The 16,544-nt window shown below is 40.6% G+C and overlaps 1 protein-coding gene across 1 annotated transcript; it reads right to left on the bottom strand.

Annotated features, from left to right (window-relative positions):
- Positions 1 to 952: 952 nt before the first annotated feature.
- Positions 953 to 7,452, bottom strand: LOC115591181 (complement factor D-like). The gene is made up of 5 exons (XM_030432938.1): positions 7,358 to 7,452; positions 7,113 to 7,272; positions 1,914 to 2,043; positions 1,329 to 1,598; positions 953 to 1,242 (listed from the first exon to the last, which is right to left on the bottom strand). The coding sequence occupies exons 1-5, from the start codon at positions 7,413 to 7,415 to the stop codon at positions 1,084 to 1,086; spliced, it is 777 nt and encodes a 258-aa protein (XP_030288798.1). The 5' UTR covers positions 7,416 to 7,452; the 3' UTR covers positions 953 to 1,083.
- Between the last annotated feature and the right edge of the window lie 9,092 nt (positions 7,453 to 16,544).

Raw genomic sequence — 16,544 nt, 5'->3', positions numbered from 1 at the left:
ATGTCACATGCATCTATGAATTTCCTGGTAATCATGTTAATTATTCTTTTTCTTCTGTTGTCTTTGTCAGTGTTGACTCTTAATGTCTGTATTTTTTTTCTTGGCCTTTACTGTATCTCTCCCTGCTTTTGAATACTAAGTTGAATAAACATTTAATATTTAGTCAAGTTTATTTGGATGAATCTAACGTAGATGCAACAACATGGCTCTTTGCTTTAGATCTGTTTGGCACAGAAACTTCCATTATTGCTTTGAATTGTGTGACAGACTAGCTGAACCACAGGATACTGTAGACTAGAGATGTACACACACTAACTAAAGGGCCCTCTTGAACAAATTAAATAGATACACATTACGTGTATGACATCACTGGGAACTTTTTCTTTTGCCTGACCATGATGCTCTTATGTCTCATCCTAATGTAGGTGATTTACTGTGCTGTACGATTGATTTATTCTCATTAATCATTGAATTAGAGCCAATACACTGATTCAGACGTGATTTTTGTTTTTTTTATTCCTTATTTAAATGTCTTCATACCCACTCTGTATCACGGAGCTCATAGTTGTTCAACATTATAACAGGCCCTTCACTCTGTTTAGCTGGGGTTACATAGCTTTATGCCAAGGAGACGCTGAGCTAAACAGTTCAATTCAGTTCAATTCAATTACAATAATGATGTTGTGAAAATCTTTATAAAGCTCTTTTTCTTTTGCTGTTCATTCACACGCTCACTGCTTTTTAATCTTATCAACAAACTGCTTCTCTAATAATGCGCCCTTCTGTAATAAAGTCTCTGTTAACAAGTGTTTATCACTGACCTGCTTGTCTGACCTAAGTCGCACAATGAATATTGTCCAACACAAGCCAGTTACAGTAGCTCTACTACATCCTATATCTAATTCACCCAAAAATAGTTTGTGGATATGTTGCTGGAAAAACAACTAAAATGCTATTTGAAACATTTTTTTTATTTTGCTTTGCGTTAACGAGCAAACACTGACAGAGCGACTTAGACATAACTACACCTCCTGAATACAATGAAGGTATGCTGAAGCAAAGCTTTGTTTAAGGTTGTTGCATTTAACAACCATTTTCCTTGACAATCTGGTCGATCCAGGGACGGAACTTGGACACGTCTGTATAGACATTGGGTAACTGTTGGTCCCTACAAAATTTATCTCCAAAAGATACAACACCAGCAGCCGTCCCGTTGCACACCAGAGGACCACCAGAATCACCCTGTAAAATGGAAATATCTTAATATTTTGATACAAGAAAATATGTAGTGCATTCATAAACTTTCCAAAAATGGTAAGAAAACTTACGTTGCAGGCTCCGTTCTGTGTTTGATATCCACCTGCACAGATGACATTGGCAGGAAGACGGGGAATCCAATTGGAGTTGGACCACTGCTGTCTACAGACTTTCTGGTTGACGACAGACACAAGCGCCACTCTCATTTCATCAACATCTCTACCAGCTTCGGTCACTCCCCATCCAGCTACATTGCAGAGTTGGTTGGGTTGTAGGTTCATGTCATGAGCGGGAAGTCGAATGCGTTGTATTGTTCCACCCAGTGGAACACTCTGAGACAGCTGGAGACATAATACCAGAATGTAGAAATGAACAGTGTCTGAACATGGTTTTACTCTTCATCAGGCTTCAGTTAAACAATCACTAGAAGTTGGAGCTCATGAATCTTTTAAATGAAAGTTAACTCTACAGTATAACAGGTTTGATAATGCTGTCTCTTTGCTATAATTTTAGGGACATTTGAATTTAGTTTTTTGCCAATTTTGACATTTAGCCTGACAGGCTTAAAAAACAAGCAAAGCTTAAATGCATCTAATTTGACTGTAAACACAAAAGACATCATATGGGACAAATGGGCTTAAAGAATAAATGCTTACTTTGAGGAGCATGATGTCATTTTCTAGTGTGTCCTGCTGATAATCAGGGTGTTTGCATCTCTGCTCAATGTTTCTCACTGTTCCAGTCTTTCTGAGATCGTGGGTACCAAAAACAACCCTCACCGGTCCACTGCAAAAAGTTAGAATTGAGAGGTCATCAGTAGATTTTCTCAAATTGTTTTGCCAGCAATTAAAAAAAACAACAGATATATTTCTTTTGAAAAAAGGTGAGTTTGCATAACTTTAAATTAAAAATAAACAACTGGAGGTTGGTATGACATCACTGAGCTGAGAGGTCAGACTGGCACTGAGCTCCCGCTCCCATCAACGTAATTTAAATTTTCCCCCCCACAGACTGGCATTTTTATATCTTGCTGACCGCTCTAAGCTTCCTAACGATGTCAAGCAAGGAAAGTGGCTAACCCTAACCCTTCTGCCCGAAAATCCAAGTAAATCTCAAAGAACAACTAGGGGCGGACCGAATGCCAAGGCACAAGATAGCGGCTTGGGTGCTGGTGGCTACTCCTCACATCTAGTTTAGGAAGTTTCTGAGAGCATCAGCAAGTTATTAGAGGAGAAGCTGGCCAAATTTTCGAACGCACTGGAAGTTATGACAACCCAGGTGGAAGGCAACAGTAAAAGACTGGACGAAGCTGTGGACCGAGTGTCCCCACTAGAGGACATGCAAGCTACCACCGAAAACAAGCTCCAGGAAGTTAAGAAGAAGTTACAAACTCTCACTGAAAAAGCAGATGACATGGAGAACAGGACGAGATGGGACAATATCAGGGTTGTTGGCTTAAAGGTAGGAGCTGAAGGTGAGCAACCTGTTGCTTTCTTTGAATGCTGGCTGCCGAAAATACTGAACTTGGATATTAAACCGGGCATAATTAAAATCGACAGAGCGCACAGAGGGCTCGGACCCGCCCGTGCCAACCGCCACAGACCCGTCATCATCAAGCTGCACAACTCCAGGGAGAAACAGCAGATCATGGGTGCACTGAGGGAGAGACGGCAGCTGACATACGAGGGACAGAAGCTGTACATTCAGCAGGATTTCTCAGCTGCAGTAAAGGAGAAGCAGCGCAGCTTCAACAAGGTGTGTGAACGTCTGAACGGATTGAACATCCACTTCTTCATGCGGTTCCCCGCCGTCCTAACCTTCACACACAGTGGAGAGAAACATGCTCTCCTCCAAACTGCGCAGGCAGTTGTGGATGGTCTGCCGTGAACTGTGCAACAATTACCATTAGGTAAATATACAGTATATCTTGTGACGAAATGTCACTCTGTAATTTTAGTTTGAACTTCTGTATTACAGGCTAAATTCAGCTGTGCACATTAACGGGATAGTTCGGGTTTTTTGAAGTGGGGTCATATAAAGTACATGTCTATAGTCGATCTGTTCCCTACCATAATCACCGATCAGCGCAGCCTCAGTTTGGAGAAGTAGAGAGCCGCTCCAGCCCAGACGCTCAGCTCTGTACTGCAGTGAAGGGGTCCAGAGAAAAAGCGAAATGTAACCACCTAAAACAAGGCTCACGTAAAAAAATCTATATCAGTTCAAGTGTACGTTGTATAGAGAAAATTCACCGCTTCACATCGCCGTCAGACCGGCCTTTCTTTTGGCACTACATTTTCTCAACCGTACAACCTCATATCCCTACGGTAATGCATAGGGATACAGAGGTTCTACAGTCTGTTAAGTTTTGTTTTTATCGAAAGTAAACCTCTCGTCCAGCAACTGGGCCTTGCGCTGTATACCGCCGCTGTTGCCCAGTTGCGCTAATGCGTAGGGATGCGGAGGTTCTACGGTTGAGAAAATGTAGTGCCAAAAGAAAGGCCGGTCTGGGCTGGAGAGGCTCTCTACAGGCTGTGCTGATCTGTGACTATGGTAGGGAACAGATCGACTATAGATATGTACTCTATATGATGCCACAAAAACCCGAACTATCCCTTTAAGCTTGAAAAAATGGTTAGCTAATATAGCCACACTGCACTTATATGATAAATCAGGGCTGTAGGCTGTGATGTTAACTCAAAAGGTTAAAAGTTGAATTAAGCTTAGTCTGATAAAAAAAAAAAAAGGGGATGTAATTTGGAGCTGTAGCTGGAGCATCATAACCCCTGAGGAGCAAGGGGTCTGACATAATGCTTCTTTAATTATTAATTTTGGGCTCTAAAGGGATGTGAAACTTTCAGGGTCGTGGGGGCCGGAGTTTCTTGAAGAGATTGAGGCTGTTGCTCTTCTTTGGTGTTACCTGCGCTTTCAGCGTCATACAACCACTTGTAACTATTACACAAACTGTGTTTTTTGTTTTTTCTTAGGCTTGTTGAGGTTTATTTCAGGGTTCAATGCCCATCATTCAGAGGCAGATTTTTTGTTTGCAGTGCTCTGAAATGAAAGACTACCTCTTCACCACCATTATACCCGGCCGAATGTATATGTATTTTTCATTGCTGACGACTCCGAACCTTATTTGGCCTGTGCATTATTGCTGTACCTTATTTTCATATAGCAACCATGAGTGACATTGAGATTATTTCTTTAAATGTCAAGGGGGTCGGCCATGTTGTAATAAGACAGAAAAGTATCTCTTTAATAAAGAGAGAGAATGCAGGAAACACATTTTGACAGATTTGGAACACATTAAATTTAAGCTCCTGTTTGTAAGATGGTAAAACTGACGCTTTGGGTTTCCCAACTCGTCAGATACTGACGCTTAAGGATTGTAGGTCGGGTCGGCCACCATCTGAAAGCGTCAGTATCTGATCTTATTTACCTTCGCTTATAAATGACAATCCGACAGGCTTTATCAGGGAGAGGTTTTCGTACTCTAATGTGAGAAGACTTCTTAATGTGGTACAGTATTCCTCGGAAATTCGACACCGGGAAAAGGCGTTCGATAGGGTGGAGTGGAGGTTCATGTGGGATGTCCTTAGCAGGTTTGGATAAGGAAAGGGGTTTAGAAATTGGATAAAACTTGTTTATTATTCACCAGAGGCCTGTGTCTTGACCAATGGCATGCGTTCTTCTCCCTTCCCGCTCAGTAGGGGGATAAGACAGGGCTGCCCGCTCTCCCCCCTCCTTTTTGCCCTCACTTTAGAGCCACTGGCAGAATTCATCAGGAATAGTAAGGAAATACACGGCAGTACTTTAGGCAAGACCACTCACAAGATAGCATTATATGCTGATGATGTTTTACTTTTCCCTTCCAAGCCAGAAGTATCAGTCCTGGACACTCTATCAATTATCAACTCATTTTGCTCCATATCTGGCTATAAAGTAAATTACACAAAATCTGAGGCCATGCTCCTGGGGAATTACGGTAGCACAAGCTCAGATATGAATTTTCCGTTCAGATGGGCCACTTCAGGCTTTTTTTATCTTGGTATTAATATGTCACCTAATGTTGAGGACCTGAGGAGACTTAATTTGTGCCTACAATCAGAACAGTTAAGAATGACCTTGAGAGATGGCATGACCTTCCCCTCTCCTGGATGGGTAGAATCAGTCTCATAAAGATGAACATACTCCCTAGGTTGCTTTGCCCTTTGCAGATGTTACCATTATGGTTATCAAAGACGGTTATCTCAGATCTAGAAAGGGCCTTTTCACGATTTAACTGACACAATAAAAGACCCAGAATCAGAATTAAGACTTTACAACTGCCAGTGGAAGGAGGGGCTTAGCCTTACCCAATCTGAGATTTTATAACTGGGCCTGCCACACCCGAATAGTCTGGGACTGGCTCCAGTCTCATTTAAAATCTGAAGCAGGTATTGATGAATGGTTCTCCTCTCCCTACTATCTGCTGAGTAAACTCACTAATTATGGAAAAAAGAGGTCACCAGACACTAAGCGTAACCCTATTATTTACAACACTATCAGAGTCTGGCGAGACACTACAAAGCATTTTGGGGAAAACGCTTCATTCTTTGCAACGCCTGTGACTAGGAATGATGAGTTCACCCCAGGAATTAATAATAGTGTGTTTGATAGTTGGCATAAGAAAGGCATCAGGCTTATTTGGGATGTATACCAATGTAATACACTGATGTCCTTTCAACAGCTTCAACAAAACTACAACATTGCATCTGAACACTTTTATGAGTAGTCAAAGGTGAAAAATCTCCACACATGCACTCCCTCTCAGTGATATAGATTTATTTGTTCTTAATCGACACAAGAATTTTTCTCTCTCATTCCTATTCACTGCTCTACTCATTAGATCCATCAGGAATGTGATACAGAAGTGGGAACGTGATCTTGATGGCCAATTTATCGAAGATGACTGGCATGAAGCAATAGTCTCTACCAAAACCACATTTATTTGCAACTGAATGAGAGAAACCCAATATATGATACTCCATAGATCCCACAGAACACCATTCATTCTTAACAAGATGGATAACCGGACCTCTCCCCTTTGCATCAAATGTAAATTGTCTGTTGGGATATCCATTATCTGCTTCTGTGAGTGTCGTTTGATTGCAAAGTTTTCGAGCAATGTAGCCCAGGAATTGAGTAAAATGTTCTCACTTAAAGTTACAAAGGATTCTGGCCTCTTCACATTAAGCTTGCCGTCCAAAACATTATCTCTGAGTAGAACAGATTTTAAACTTTGTGACAAAACTCTGTTTCTGGCTAGGAGATGTATTTTAAAGTGACAAGCCTCCAACTGTCACACAATTGTACCAAGAAATGTATAAAGTTTTACCCTTAGAAAGATTTACTGCCCAGATGAAAGGGGATGATAATTTGTTTAAGGGAACATGGTCGGCCTTTCTGAGGTACTTACCCCCACCCCTCTGGGACACTGTAAATAAGGGGAGATATGCTTTAGACTGGAATACTTCCACTGGATAATTTATTTTATCATATCTGTTATTCCCAGTCTCTAGATCTCCCCATCTCTGCTTTTGCTTTGATCTTATTTGATTATCTACGTGTATATAGATATATTTGTTGTACTGATGGGTTTATTTCATTTATGTAGGTATTAGGTAGGGTAAGGACAGTCATGAGCTACCTGAAGTCATTTTGGTTTGGATGGTGGTTTACTTTCCTTCCTGTTTTGATATCTTTGTGAATACAGCGAGCACTTGTATGTTGTTTAGGTTTTATTTTGATATAAACAAATAAAATCTATTTAAAAAATAAATAAATAAACAACTGGAAGATGAAACGTAACTCACTCATCATCATCATCACCATCACAGTGCGCAGCAGTGAGGACAAAGTTGTCGCTGATGAGGGAGCCTCCACACATGTGTCCGTCTGTGGTCTGTAATGACGCTATAAACTGCATCGAGTCCTCCGGGACTTTTACCCCATTTATGATTTTAGCTCCAAGTGCTGCAAAGATGAGTTAAAATCAAAATTAGGTCAATGTCTAATGTCTTCATTAAATGGAATTAATAAAAATATTCTGTCAGCTTACCATTTTGTCCGAGATATGTCAGAACATGAATAAGCAGAAGTTTGTGCAGGGCCTGCATGATGGCAGCAAGTCAACTGACTGGCCCTCTTGGGACTGCAAAGGCAACCCTTTTATACAGAATGTTGCTTCATTTGATTTTGTGATTATCATATATTTTATCTGGACTTCTAACCAGATCTTTGCAATGGAAAATGCAATGTTGTGCAACTTGTGTTATTTTTACAATATCTTGTTTATCTGTTACCTGTTTCCTGCGTTGACTTTGAGCAATACTGCCTCACATCCAGTTATGAAACTAATGAGCTAGATTAATCTAAGTGCCAGAATGGAGGATCATTACTACAAAATTACTGTTAATGTTTTAATCGACCAGAATCATATACATTTGATGAAAAACTGCTGTTCTGACAGTTCAAAAACGCATGTGTTTTGTTCTGATGTCCCCGAAGTCATAGTCTTTGTCAGACTGTCCTCTATTGTCAAACTGACCTCGGTCGTTCTTGGAGGCTGTGTTCGGATCAAGTTCTGTGTGTTCACTCTCATGTCAGGCTGCCAAATCCAAACTGGACTTTGTGCCCATAAAGGGCTGTTTATAATTGTAAGACTGTATCAATGTAACTACTCCTTAACATATTTTAACAAATAACTGTTTCTGCATTTGATTATTATTAGTTCAAGTGTACAAGTATTTACATAAATGTGAAAATAGATTCAACGACATTGCTCGTTCATTATAACATAAATCCCTTTAATTTATCAGGTTAAGAAACCCACATTACTCCATCAATCAAAGATAGAACTTTTCAAGTGAATAACAAAGACACATATGATCAAACACAAGTTATCAAACCAACTTTCTTAAAACTTCTCTTTGTCACAGTTTAGAGGGGCAGAACTATGGTACAACAAATAATTGTGAGCGGCTAAAACATTTACACAAATAGCAAAGACAAATAGCTGCAGACAGCCTTGCAGACGGCAAACATCCAAATAATTAGAGATGGTTTTGATTACAGTTATTATTTGGCTGCATGAACACATACACCTGTTAACACACTGAATACATTGCTACACATACAACTAGTATATGAAATTTACTTAAATAACAATAAGGGTTTTCTCAGTTCACATCTATATTGGTAAAGTTCTGGGTGAAGTTGATAAGGTGATGCTGTTTGGCCTGGAACACCATATCAAACACCATCCTCATCCATTGATCATGTTCTAAAAAAATAACAACAAAAACCAAATAAATGCAAGCACAACCATTAAATTGCACACATATTACAACAAAGTTATTTTTGGTTGAAATACATTCCAAAATATTTTTAATTCAGGTTTTTAAAAATGCTTACCTATTTGTTTCAATGGGAAGCCCTTTAGGCGAAAACTACATACTTCACTTGCACATACATAGATACTGCACTCGCACATACATATATATTGGTACTGAGCACTTTCACATATATGCATTCTCTCAGTAGTGTATATGCATGTAAGAATGCATATAGGCGCAAGTAAGTATGTATATATGTAAAAGTGAGTATGCATGTACGTAAGAGTGAGTATGAGGGCAGTAGAGGGAAGCGAACACCACACAATGATAGCATAATTACTAATGTTTTTCCAGAGCTGTATGACACTACTGATACTTGAATTAATAATAATAATAATAATAATAATAATAATACATTTATTTTATATAGCGCTTTTCAGATACACAAAGACACAGGTTAAAACAGAAATATAAAAAAACAACACAATTAAAATGTAAAGAAGAGAAACAAGTTATACATTAAAAGCGATTTTTAAAAGGTGAGATTTGGTAAGTGTTTTGAAAGTGTTGAGTTCTGTACAGTCTATGATGTGTTTGGGGAGGGTGTTCCAGCGGGAGGGGGCAGCAACTGAGAAGGCTCTGTCACCCTAGGTTCGGTGCTTGGTTCTGTGGGTTGGAGTGAGGAAGTTTGCGTCGGAGGAACGGAGGGTACGGGAGGGGTTGGCGGTGGAGCAGATCGATGAGGTAAAGGGGTGCCTGGTTGTGGAGGGTTTTGTGAGTGAGGAGGAGTATTTTGAATTGAATCTGTTGAGGGATGGGGAGCCAGTAGAGGTCCTGGAGGATGGGGGTGATGTGGTCACGGGTGCGGGTGTGGGTGAGCAGGCGAGCAGCAGAGTTTTGGATGTATTGGAGTTTATTAAGGAGTTTGGATGGTGTGCCAAAGAGGATGCTGTTGCAGTAGTCAATTCTGGAAGTGATGAAGGCATGGATCAGGGTTTCTGTAGCAGAGAAGGAGAGTGATGGACCAGGACGGGCTATGTTTTTAAGGTGGAAGAAGGCAGTTTTGGTGATTTGATTTATATGTTTTTGAAAGGAGAGATTGTTGTCACAAATGACTCAGAGGTTGCGACTGTGTGGGGAGGGGGAGAGGGTGGTGTTGTCTATGGTGAGGCAGAAGTTGTGAGTGTTTTTGATGAGGGATTTGGGGCTGATGATGACTATGTCTAATTTGTCGTAGTTTAGTTGGAGAAAGTTTGTTTGCATCCAGATTTTGATTTTGGTGAGGCAGTTGGTGAGTGTGGAGTGAGTGGCAGTGGTGGCAGTGGTGATGGATTTGGTGGAGATGTATATTTGGACGTCGTCAGCGTAACAGTGGAAGCGAAGACCATGGTGGCATATGATGAAGAGGAGTGGACCAAGCACGAAACCCTGGGGGACGCCTTGGGACAGAGGAGCAGTGGAGGAGGTGCAGTTGTTGATGTGGATGAACTGTTGTCTGTTTGTGAGATAAGATTTGAACAAGGAGAGGGCAGTGCTGGTGATGCTGAGGGAGTATTCAAGGTGAGAGAGAAGTAGTATCACCAGGGTCTCTACACATAAACACGAGCACTGAGAATATTGTTTGTGTACACAGGGTTTACTAAAAAGAAGGTTTTTGAACTGTTCACCTTAGGAGCTGGATCTACGGCGTGCCTACGTCATGGCAGACAAAAAGTGTCGATCCCCTAGTGCGTCCTAACAGGCAGGAGAGTAATGGTGGACCGCTCCTCAAGCCTGCCTGTTAGGTCGCACTCGGGGATCGACACTTTTTGTCTGCCATGACGGCGGCACGCCGAAGATCCAGCTCCTACGGTGACCCTGGTGATACTGCGAGCAAAGTTTCATGTTGTGTCGAGCCTTCTTAGTGTTTTGAAAATAGCCATTTTGATGCTAGCGTGCCAGTGCCCCTGCACTCCATTGAAAATTAGCTTGCCAGAAAACGAAACTACGGTGAATCTTAAAAGTGACTCTTTTGTTGTAATTATGCATTTACACAAAGGTTTGACTCATATTCAATGACAAATAAAGCCTTGGTTGCTTTTTGGCGAGAGTTTCACTTTTACATACAATCTCAGGTATTATGGAAAATTGGAGCCGCAATAATTAATCTATTATCGAAATAATACATTCAGAGTCGACTCAGTTGACGAACAGGTGGGCAGAGTTTCCCCAGCATGCCTTGAGGCAATGCGTTCATTGCAGAGAACCAGAGAAACTGTCTTTAAGAGTGTGCTAGATAACCCCAATCATGGACATAGCGGATGCGGGGTACGCGGTGGACATGTCCCCCGCACTTCCTGTATCTGTGCCCTCTGTCCCCCGCACTTTTTATAGCCATTACAACCATTCAATTCATTTTTAACACATGGAAACGCCTTTTTCCGAGCCACACCGCTGTCATGCTGTGATCTGAATCACACAGATGTCGATTCAGATCTGTTTTAACCATGTTCAGCAAACCAACCAAGAGGCAAAAAACTTTACTCAGTTTTGTCTGAACAAACCGTGTAAGTTGAGTAATGCTGTTGCATGTAGATAATGTTTAGTGAAATGATGAATAATTAATAGATGTCAATACATCAAGTCAAGCTAGTTAACAATTGTTAACTGTTACCTATGTTAAATCGCTTGCTAGGTGCAGGGGTGGTAGTAACTAGTTACAATTACTCCATTACATTTACTTGAGTAACTTTTTGGATAAATTGTACTCTTAAGAGTTGCTTTACTGCAAAATGCTTTTTTTACTGTTTCAATTTTTGGCTACTCTAACGTTACCCACTTCTGGGTAGAAAATAATATATTTAGGAAAATAAATGTATTTTTGTTCCTTTGATTATGTTATTTTTGTAAAGATTTAATTTTTTTGTGGTAGTTAAAGTGTAGAATACGCACATCTGCTGATACATTAATGTTCTTATTTGATGAATAAATCATATGTTAGGCTACTCAAAAGTTACTCAGTAGTTGAGTAGTTTTTTCACCAAATACTTTTTTTACACATATTTTTTAAAATCTTTATACAAATAAAGAGCAGGGTCAGGGAGGAGAAAGTGGACCAGAGGCCAGCACCAGCACGATTGAACATGGAGGGTCTTCACAGCAGTTGAGGAGAAATTATCTGGCTACTTAACCTGTAGATGCTCGAGGGTCATTCTGTCAGCTCAACCAGAGTTTGGCAGCTTTAGATTTTAGATTTTGACTTTAGATTTTGATAGTATATAATTTTAGAGGACTAAAGTTGGTCCCCTGGTGCTGTGTTGTTTGTGATTATGTGGTTCTTTAGCCACTAAGTAGAGGAGCAATTGAATGCAAAAGGGATGATAAATCACTCAATAGACCTCTGAACAATTTGTCCCCCTCACTTCTGAAATGATGGCTATGCCCCTAACCCCAGTGTTATCTGTTATGCAGTATTCAGTGTTGCCATTCTTCTTACATGTTAGGATGGACTATAGTTAATGTCTTGGGGGAAAAAATGAGTTGCACCATGACTTAAGATGCTCACAAGATCAGTGAGTTTTGTCCTGAAGCCTATCTTACCCTGTAATTCCTGCATAATTAAACCTAAGCCTTTAACTGTGTAGATGCTTAACTCTTATATATGTATACACTCACTCTTAAGCACATCCATACTCACTTTTACATATATACATACTCACTTTTACACTCATACATACTAAACTTGCAATTATATACACTACAGAATGTATATATGTATGTGCAGGTGTAGTATGTATGTATGTGCAAGTTTTGTACATAGTACATAATTTTGGCCTAAATGGCTTCCCATACTACCAGGTGAGAGAGACTGTTCCTCCAGTCGGACGTTCACAGTTGACCATTGCTCATTTAGGATCAGCCTTGCTCAGCCTTTTGCCTGCCTCTACCTATATGTTGACAAATTTGTCATTTAAACCTTGTGGAAATACAACTAATTGCTAAAATGATGCTGCTTTTGCTGATGATGACAATCATGTGAGGGCATAAGCCATCATGGAGGCTTAAACCAGACGTACATTCTGCTTCTTACCAGAAGTCACATAAATCAGTAGGGTCCATTCAGGAAGTATCAGTCTATTTAGAAATTAACTTTTTTCTTTGATTTTTAACAGTCAATCGTATAAAGCAGTAAGCTGAATCTCTTCTCTGATGAGGAATCCTCCACAGAAATGAGCACCATCGATGTACTGCAACGAGGCCATATACCTCATTGAGTTCTCCGGGACTTTTACAAATTTTTGCTGCAAGTGCTGCAAAGATAAGTTAAAATCAAAATTAGGTAAATGTCTCATTAAATTGAATTAATACAAATGTTTTGTCAGTTTACCATTTCGTCTGAGATATGTCAGAACATGAAGGAGCAGAAGTTTGTGTCAACTGACTGGTTCTCTTGACAGGGCAAAGATGACCATTTGATACAGAGTGTTGTTTTGTTTGCATTTGTGATAATCATCTATTTTATCTTGACTTCTAACCACGTCCTGTGTGCAATGGAAAATGCAAAGGTTCACAACTTGTGTTATCTTTGCATCTACATCTTGTTTACTGGCTTAAGCGCATACATCATGCGATCAGTGCATGACAAGTATAACATTTAATTCTTCCTCTTCTTATTTTGCTTCTTCCTATTCATGTCCTTCTCCACTCACTTATTTTACTTTTCTGTATTTAGGACACTTTCAGCCTCTTGATGAAGTGACTTTTGTTAAATCAATTGAATACGTTAAGAACATGTGTGCAGATTCTTCAGTGTGGAAGTCAGACTTTGAAAAAGGCCACACAAAACAGTTCTTCTGACTTCTGTGAAAAAATAGATGAACCACAGGAACCAGTTTCCTGTGTTGGCCAGTCATGAAACTAATTAGCTAGATTAATCCCAAGTGCCCTAACGGAGGCTCATTACTGAGTCTCTTAATGTTTTTAATTGACCATGATTTATTTTTTTCAATTGATCCATATTAGTCACCTAAAAATAATGTTTACTGTTGAATTGAAAGTTATTCACTTTTTTTGATAATGGTGAACATTTTGGATGAAGGGTAATTCACGTCCACGTTGTCTAAAAAAAAAGGCAAGTCTGAGACCCGTTGGCAATGAAACACAAGGTTTAGAAGCTAAATATATAAAAAATATAATAATGATGAAATAAAATACCATCACACAGCTGATACCTCAATAACTCCATTTACAAAATGCATACAGCATCATATTGTATAGATGATGTTGTCTTGTTGGCTTCTTCGAGCAAGGACCTCCGGCATGTCCTGGGGCGGTTTGCAGCCGAGTGTGAAGCAGCTGGGATGAGAATCAGCACCTCCAAGTCTGAGGTCATGGTTCTTGACTGGAAAAAGGTGGCTTGCTCCCTCCGGGTTCGGGGAGAGCTCCTGCCTCAAGTGCAGGTGTTTAAGTATCTTGGGGTCTTGTTCACGAGTGAGGGAAGGATGGTGCACGAGATTGACCAGCGGATCGGGGCAGCGGCCGCAGTAAAGTGGTCGTTGTATCGGTCCGTTGTGGTGAAGATTTACCGATCAGTCTACGTTCCTACCCTCACCTATGGTCATGAACTTTGGGTATAGAATAGAGAATAAGATCCCAGATACAAGTGGCCGCAATGAGTTTCCTCTGCAGGGTGGCGGGGCGCTCCCTTAGAGATAGGTTAAGGGCCTCTGTCACCCAGGAGGAGCTCGGAGTAGAGCCACTGCTCCTCCACATCAAGGGGAGCGAGCCGAGGTGGCCCGGGCATCTGTATCAGATGCCCCCTGGACGCCTTCCTCGGGAGGAGACCCCAAGGAAGACCCAGAACACGCTGGAGTGACTACGCACTCAGCTGGCCTGGAAACGCCTTGGGATCCTCCTAGAAGAGCTAGGGGAAGTGTCCGGTGAGAGGGAAGTCTTGGTGTCCCTGCTCAGACAGCTGCTCCTGCGACCTGGCCCCGGATAAGCGGAAGAAGATGGATGGACGGATGGATCTTGACTGTAGCAGTGTAGCAGTCCAATTGTTTTTGAGAATTGCTATTTTTCTTTGTTTGTGCTGACTTTCTCTCATGATTGATTGCAGGGATTCAGATCACCTGTGCACAGGTGGGGAGACTGACTCCTGATTCAGGAGTGAAAGCTCCTTTGAGCCTTTTTGGCCCATTTCCCCAAGGAGGGGGGATGTCTCACAATGTTTACATTTTTATGTAGGTTGGGCTGGCCTGTAAGCAATTTACTGTCAGTACTGCCACAGTGTGAACTGTTTATATTTTGACCTGTAAAAGCACTAAATATTTAGTTGACTTCATTTAAATGAATTTAACACTAAGGCTTGTCCGTGTGAATCTACTTGATACATCTCCCTCAGACATTGCTTTTGAATTGTGTGACAGACTAATTGGACCAGAGGATGCTGTAGACCAGAAATGTACAGGTAATAGCAAAAGTAAAATATATATATATATTTTTTTTATTTCTTAATGCATTTTTCTTTTGCCTAAATGAACATGTTGGAAGATGTTCTTTGTCCTGATGTAGCTGATACACTCCATATGAGGAGGACCTTTTTCATTTTTAATTGATTCTCATTTGTTATTGAATTAGAGTTAATGCACGGATACGTTTGTTTTCTTGTTTCTATTCTTTATTTAATGGTCTTTTCACCCAGGCTGTATTCTGGCTGCTTAACATTCAGTGCGTTTACATGCACAGCTTTACAGATTACAGCCATAGTTCGACTATGCTACTCAACCAGACAACTGCAATTATCCGAGTATACATGCCGGTGAGAAAACCGGATTATTGGGCCAGATCATGTCATACCCCGGTACGCTAGGTGACGCTGTATTCATTTCAACTAGTGGTAACAGAGACACCTCCGGCTGACCTCTTTACGTCACCAGCTGCCTCAGCATCCAAGAAAGATGGCGTACGAAGAGCAAGACGAAGCTACATCTTTGTACATTTTGTATATGGTGTACATGATAATTACACAAACTAGGTGCACAATGGCGCTCTTTCTTGCGGTGATTTCGGAGGAAAGACGCTGCCGCCGCCGTCCATCTACTTCCGGCTCACGGCCCCGGGGAAAAAATCTTGCGCCTGCGCAGAACGCAAAATCCGATCCGATCAGATGGAACGTATACATGCAGGAGTTATGCGACTATCAATCGAATAATCTGGGTGCTTTAATTCGACTATGAGAAATCCGATCCGGTCCGATTTTAGTCAAACTAAGGTGTATACATGCATCTTAAAGATCCGATCATAGTCAGACTAACCCAGTAATTCGGTTTTCTTGAGTGTCATGTAAACACACTGATTGTAGCAGGACCTTAATTTTTGAGAGCTGAGGACACATTAGGAGGCACTGAGCTATATAGAAACTTAAATAATGATGTTATGATAATCATTGTTGAAAGGTTTAAATAGCACTGTCCCTTCTCCCGCTTGGTGAATTCCAATGTTCATTGTTTTTCTTATTCCTTATATAAATGTTTTCATACCCACTCTGTATCACGGAGCGCATAGTTGTTCAACATCATAACGGGCCCTTCACTCTGTTTAGCTGAGGTTACATAGCTTTATGCTAAGGAGACGCTGAGCTAAACAGTTCAATTCAATTCAATTCAATTACAATAATGATGTTGTGAAAATCTTTATAAAGCTGTTTTCCTTCTGCCGTTCATTCACATGCTCAGTTTTTTAATCTCTTCAACACTGTGCTTCTCTAATAAAGTGCCTTTCTGTAATAAAGTCTCTGTTAACGAGTGTTCAACACTGATCTGCTTCTTTGTCTAAAGTCGCTTGAATGAATATAGTAGCCCTACTGCATCCTACATCTATTTCACCCAAAGACCCATTTGTGTCTTCAGATGAAGAAAAGAGAAAACAATA

Source organism: Sparus aurata, chromosome 11, assembly GCF_900880675.1.
Source record: "Sparus aurata chromosome 11, fSpaAur1.1, whole genome shotgun sequence".
Lineage (NCBI taxonomy): Eukaryota > Metazoa > Chordata > Actinopteri > Spariformes > Sparidae > Sparus > Sparus aurata.
This window is presented reverse-complemented; position numbering and strand designations above follow the sequence as displayed.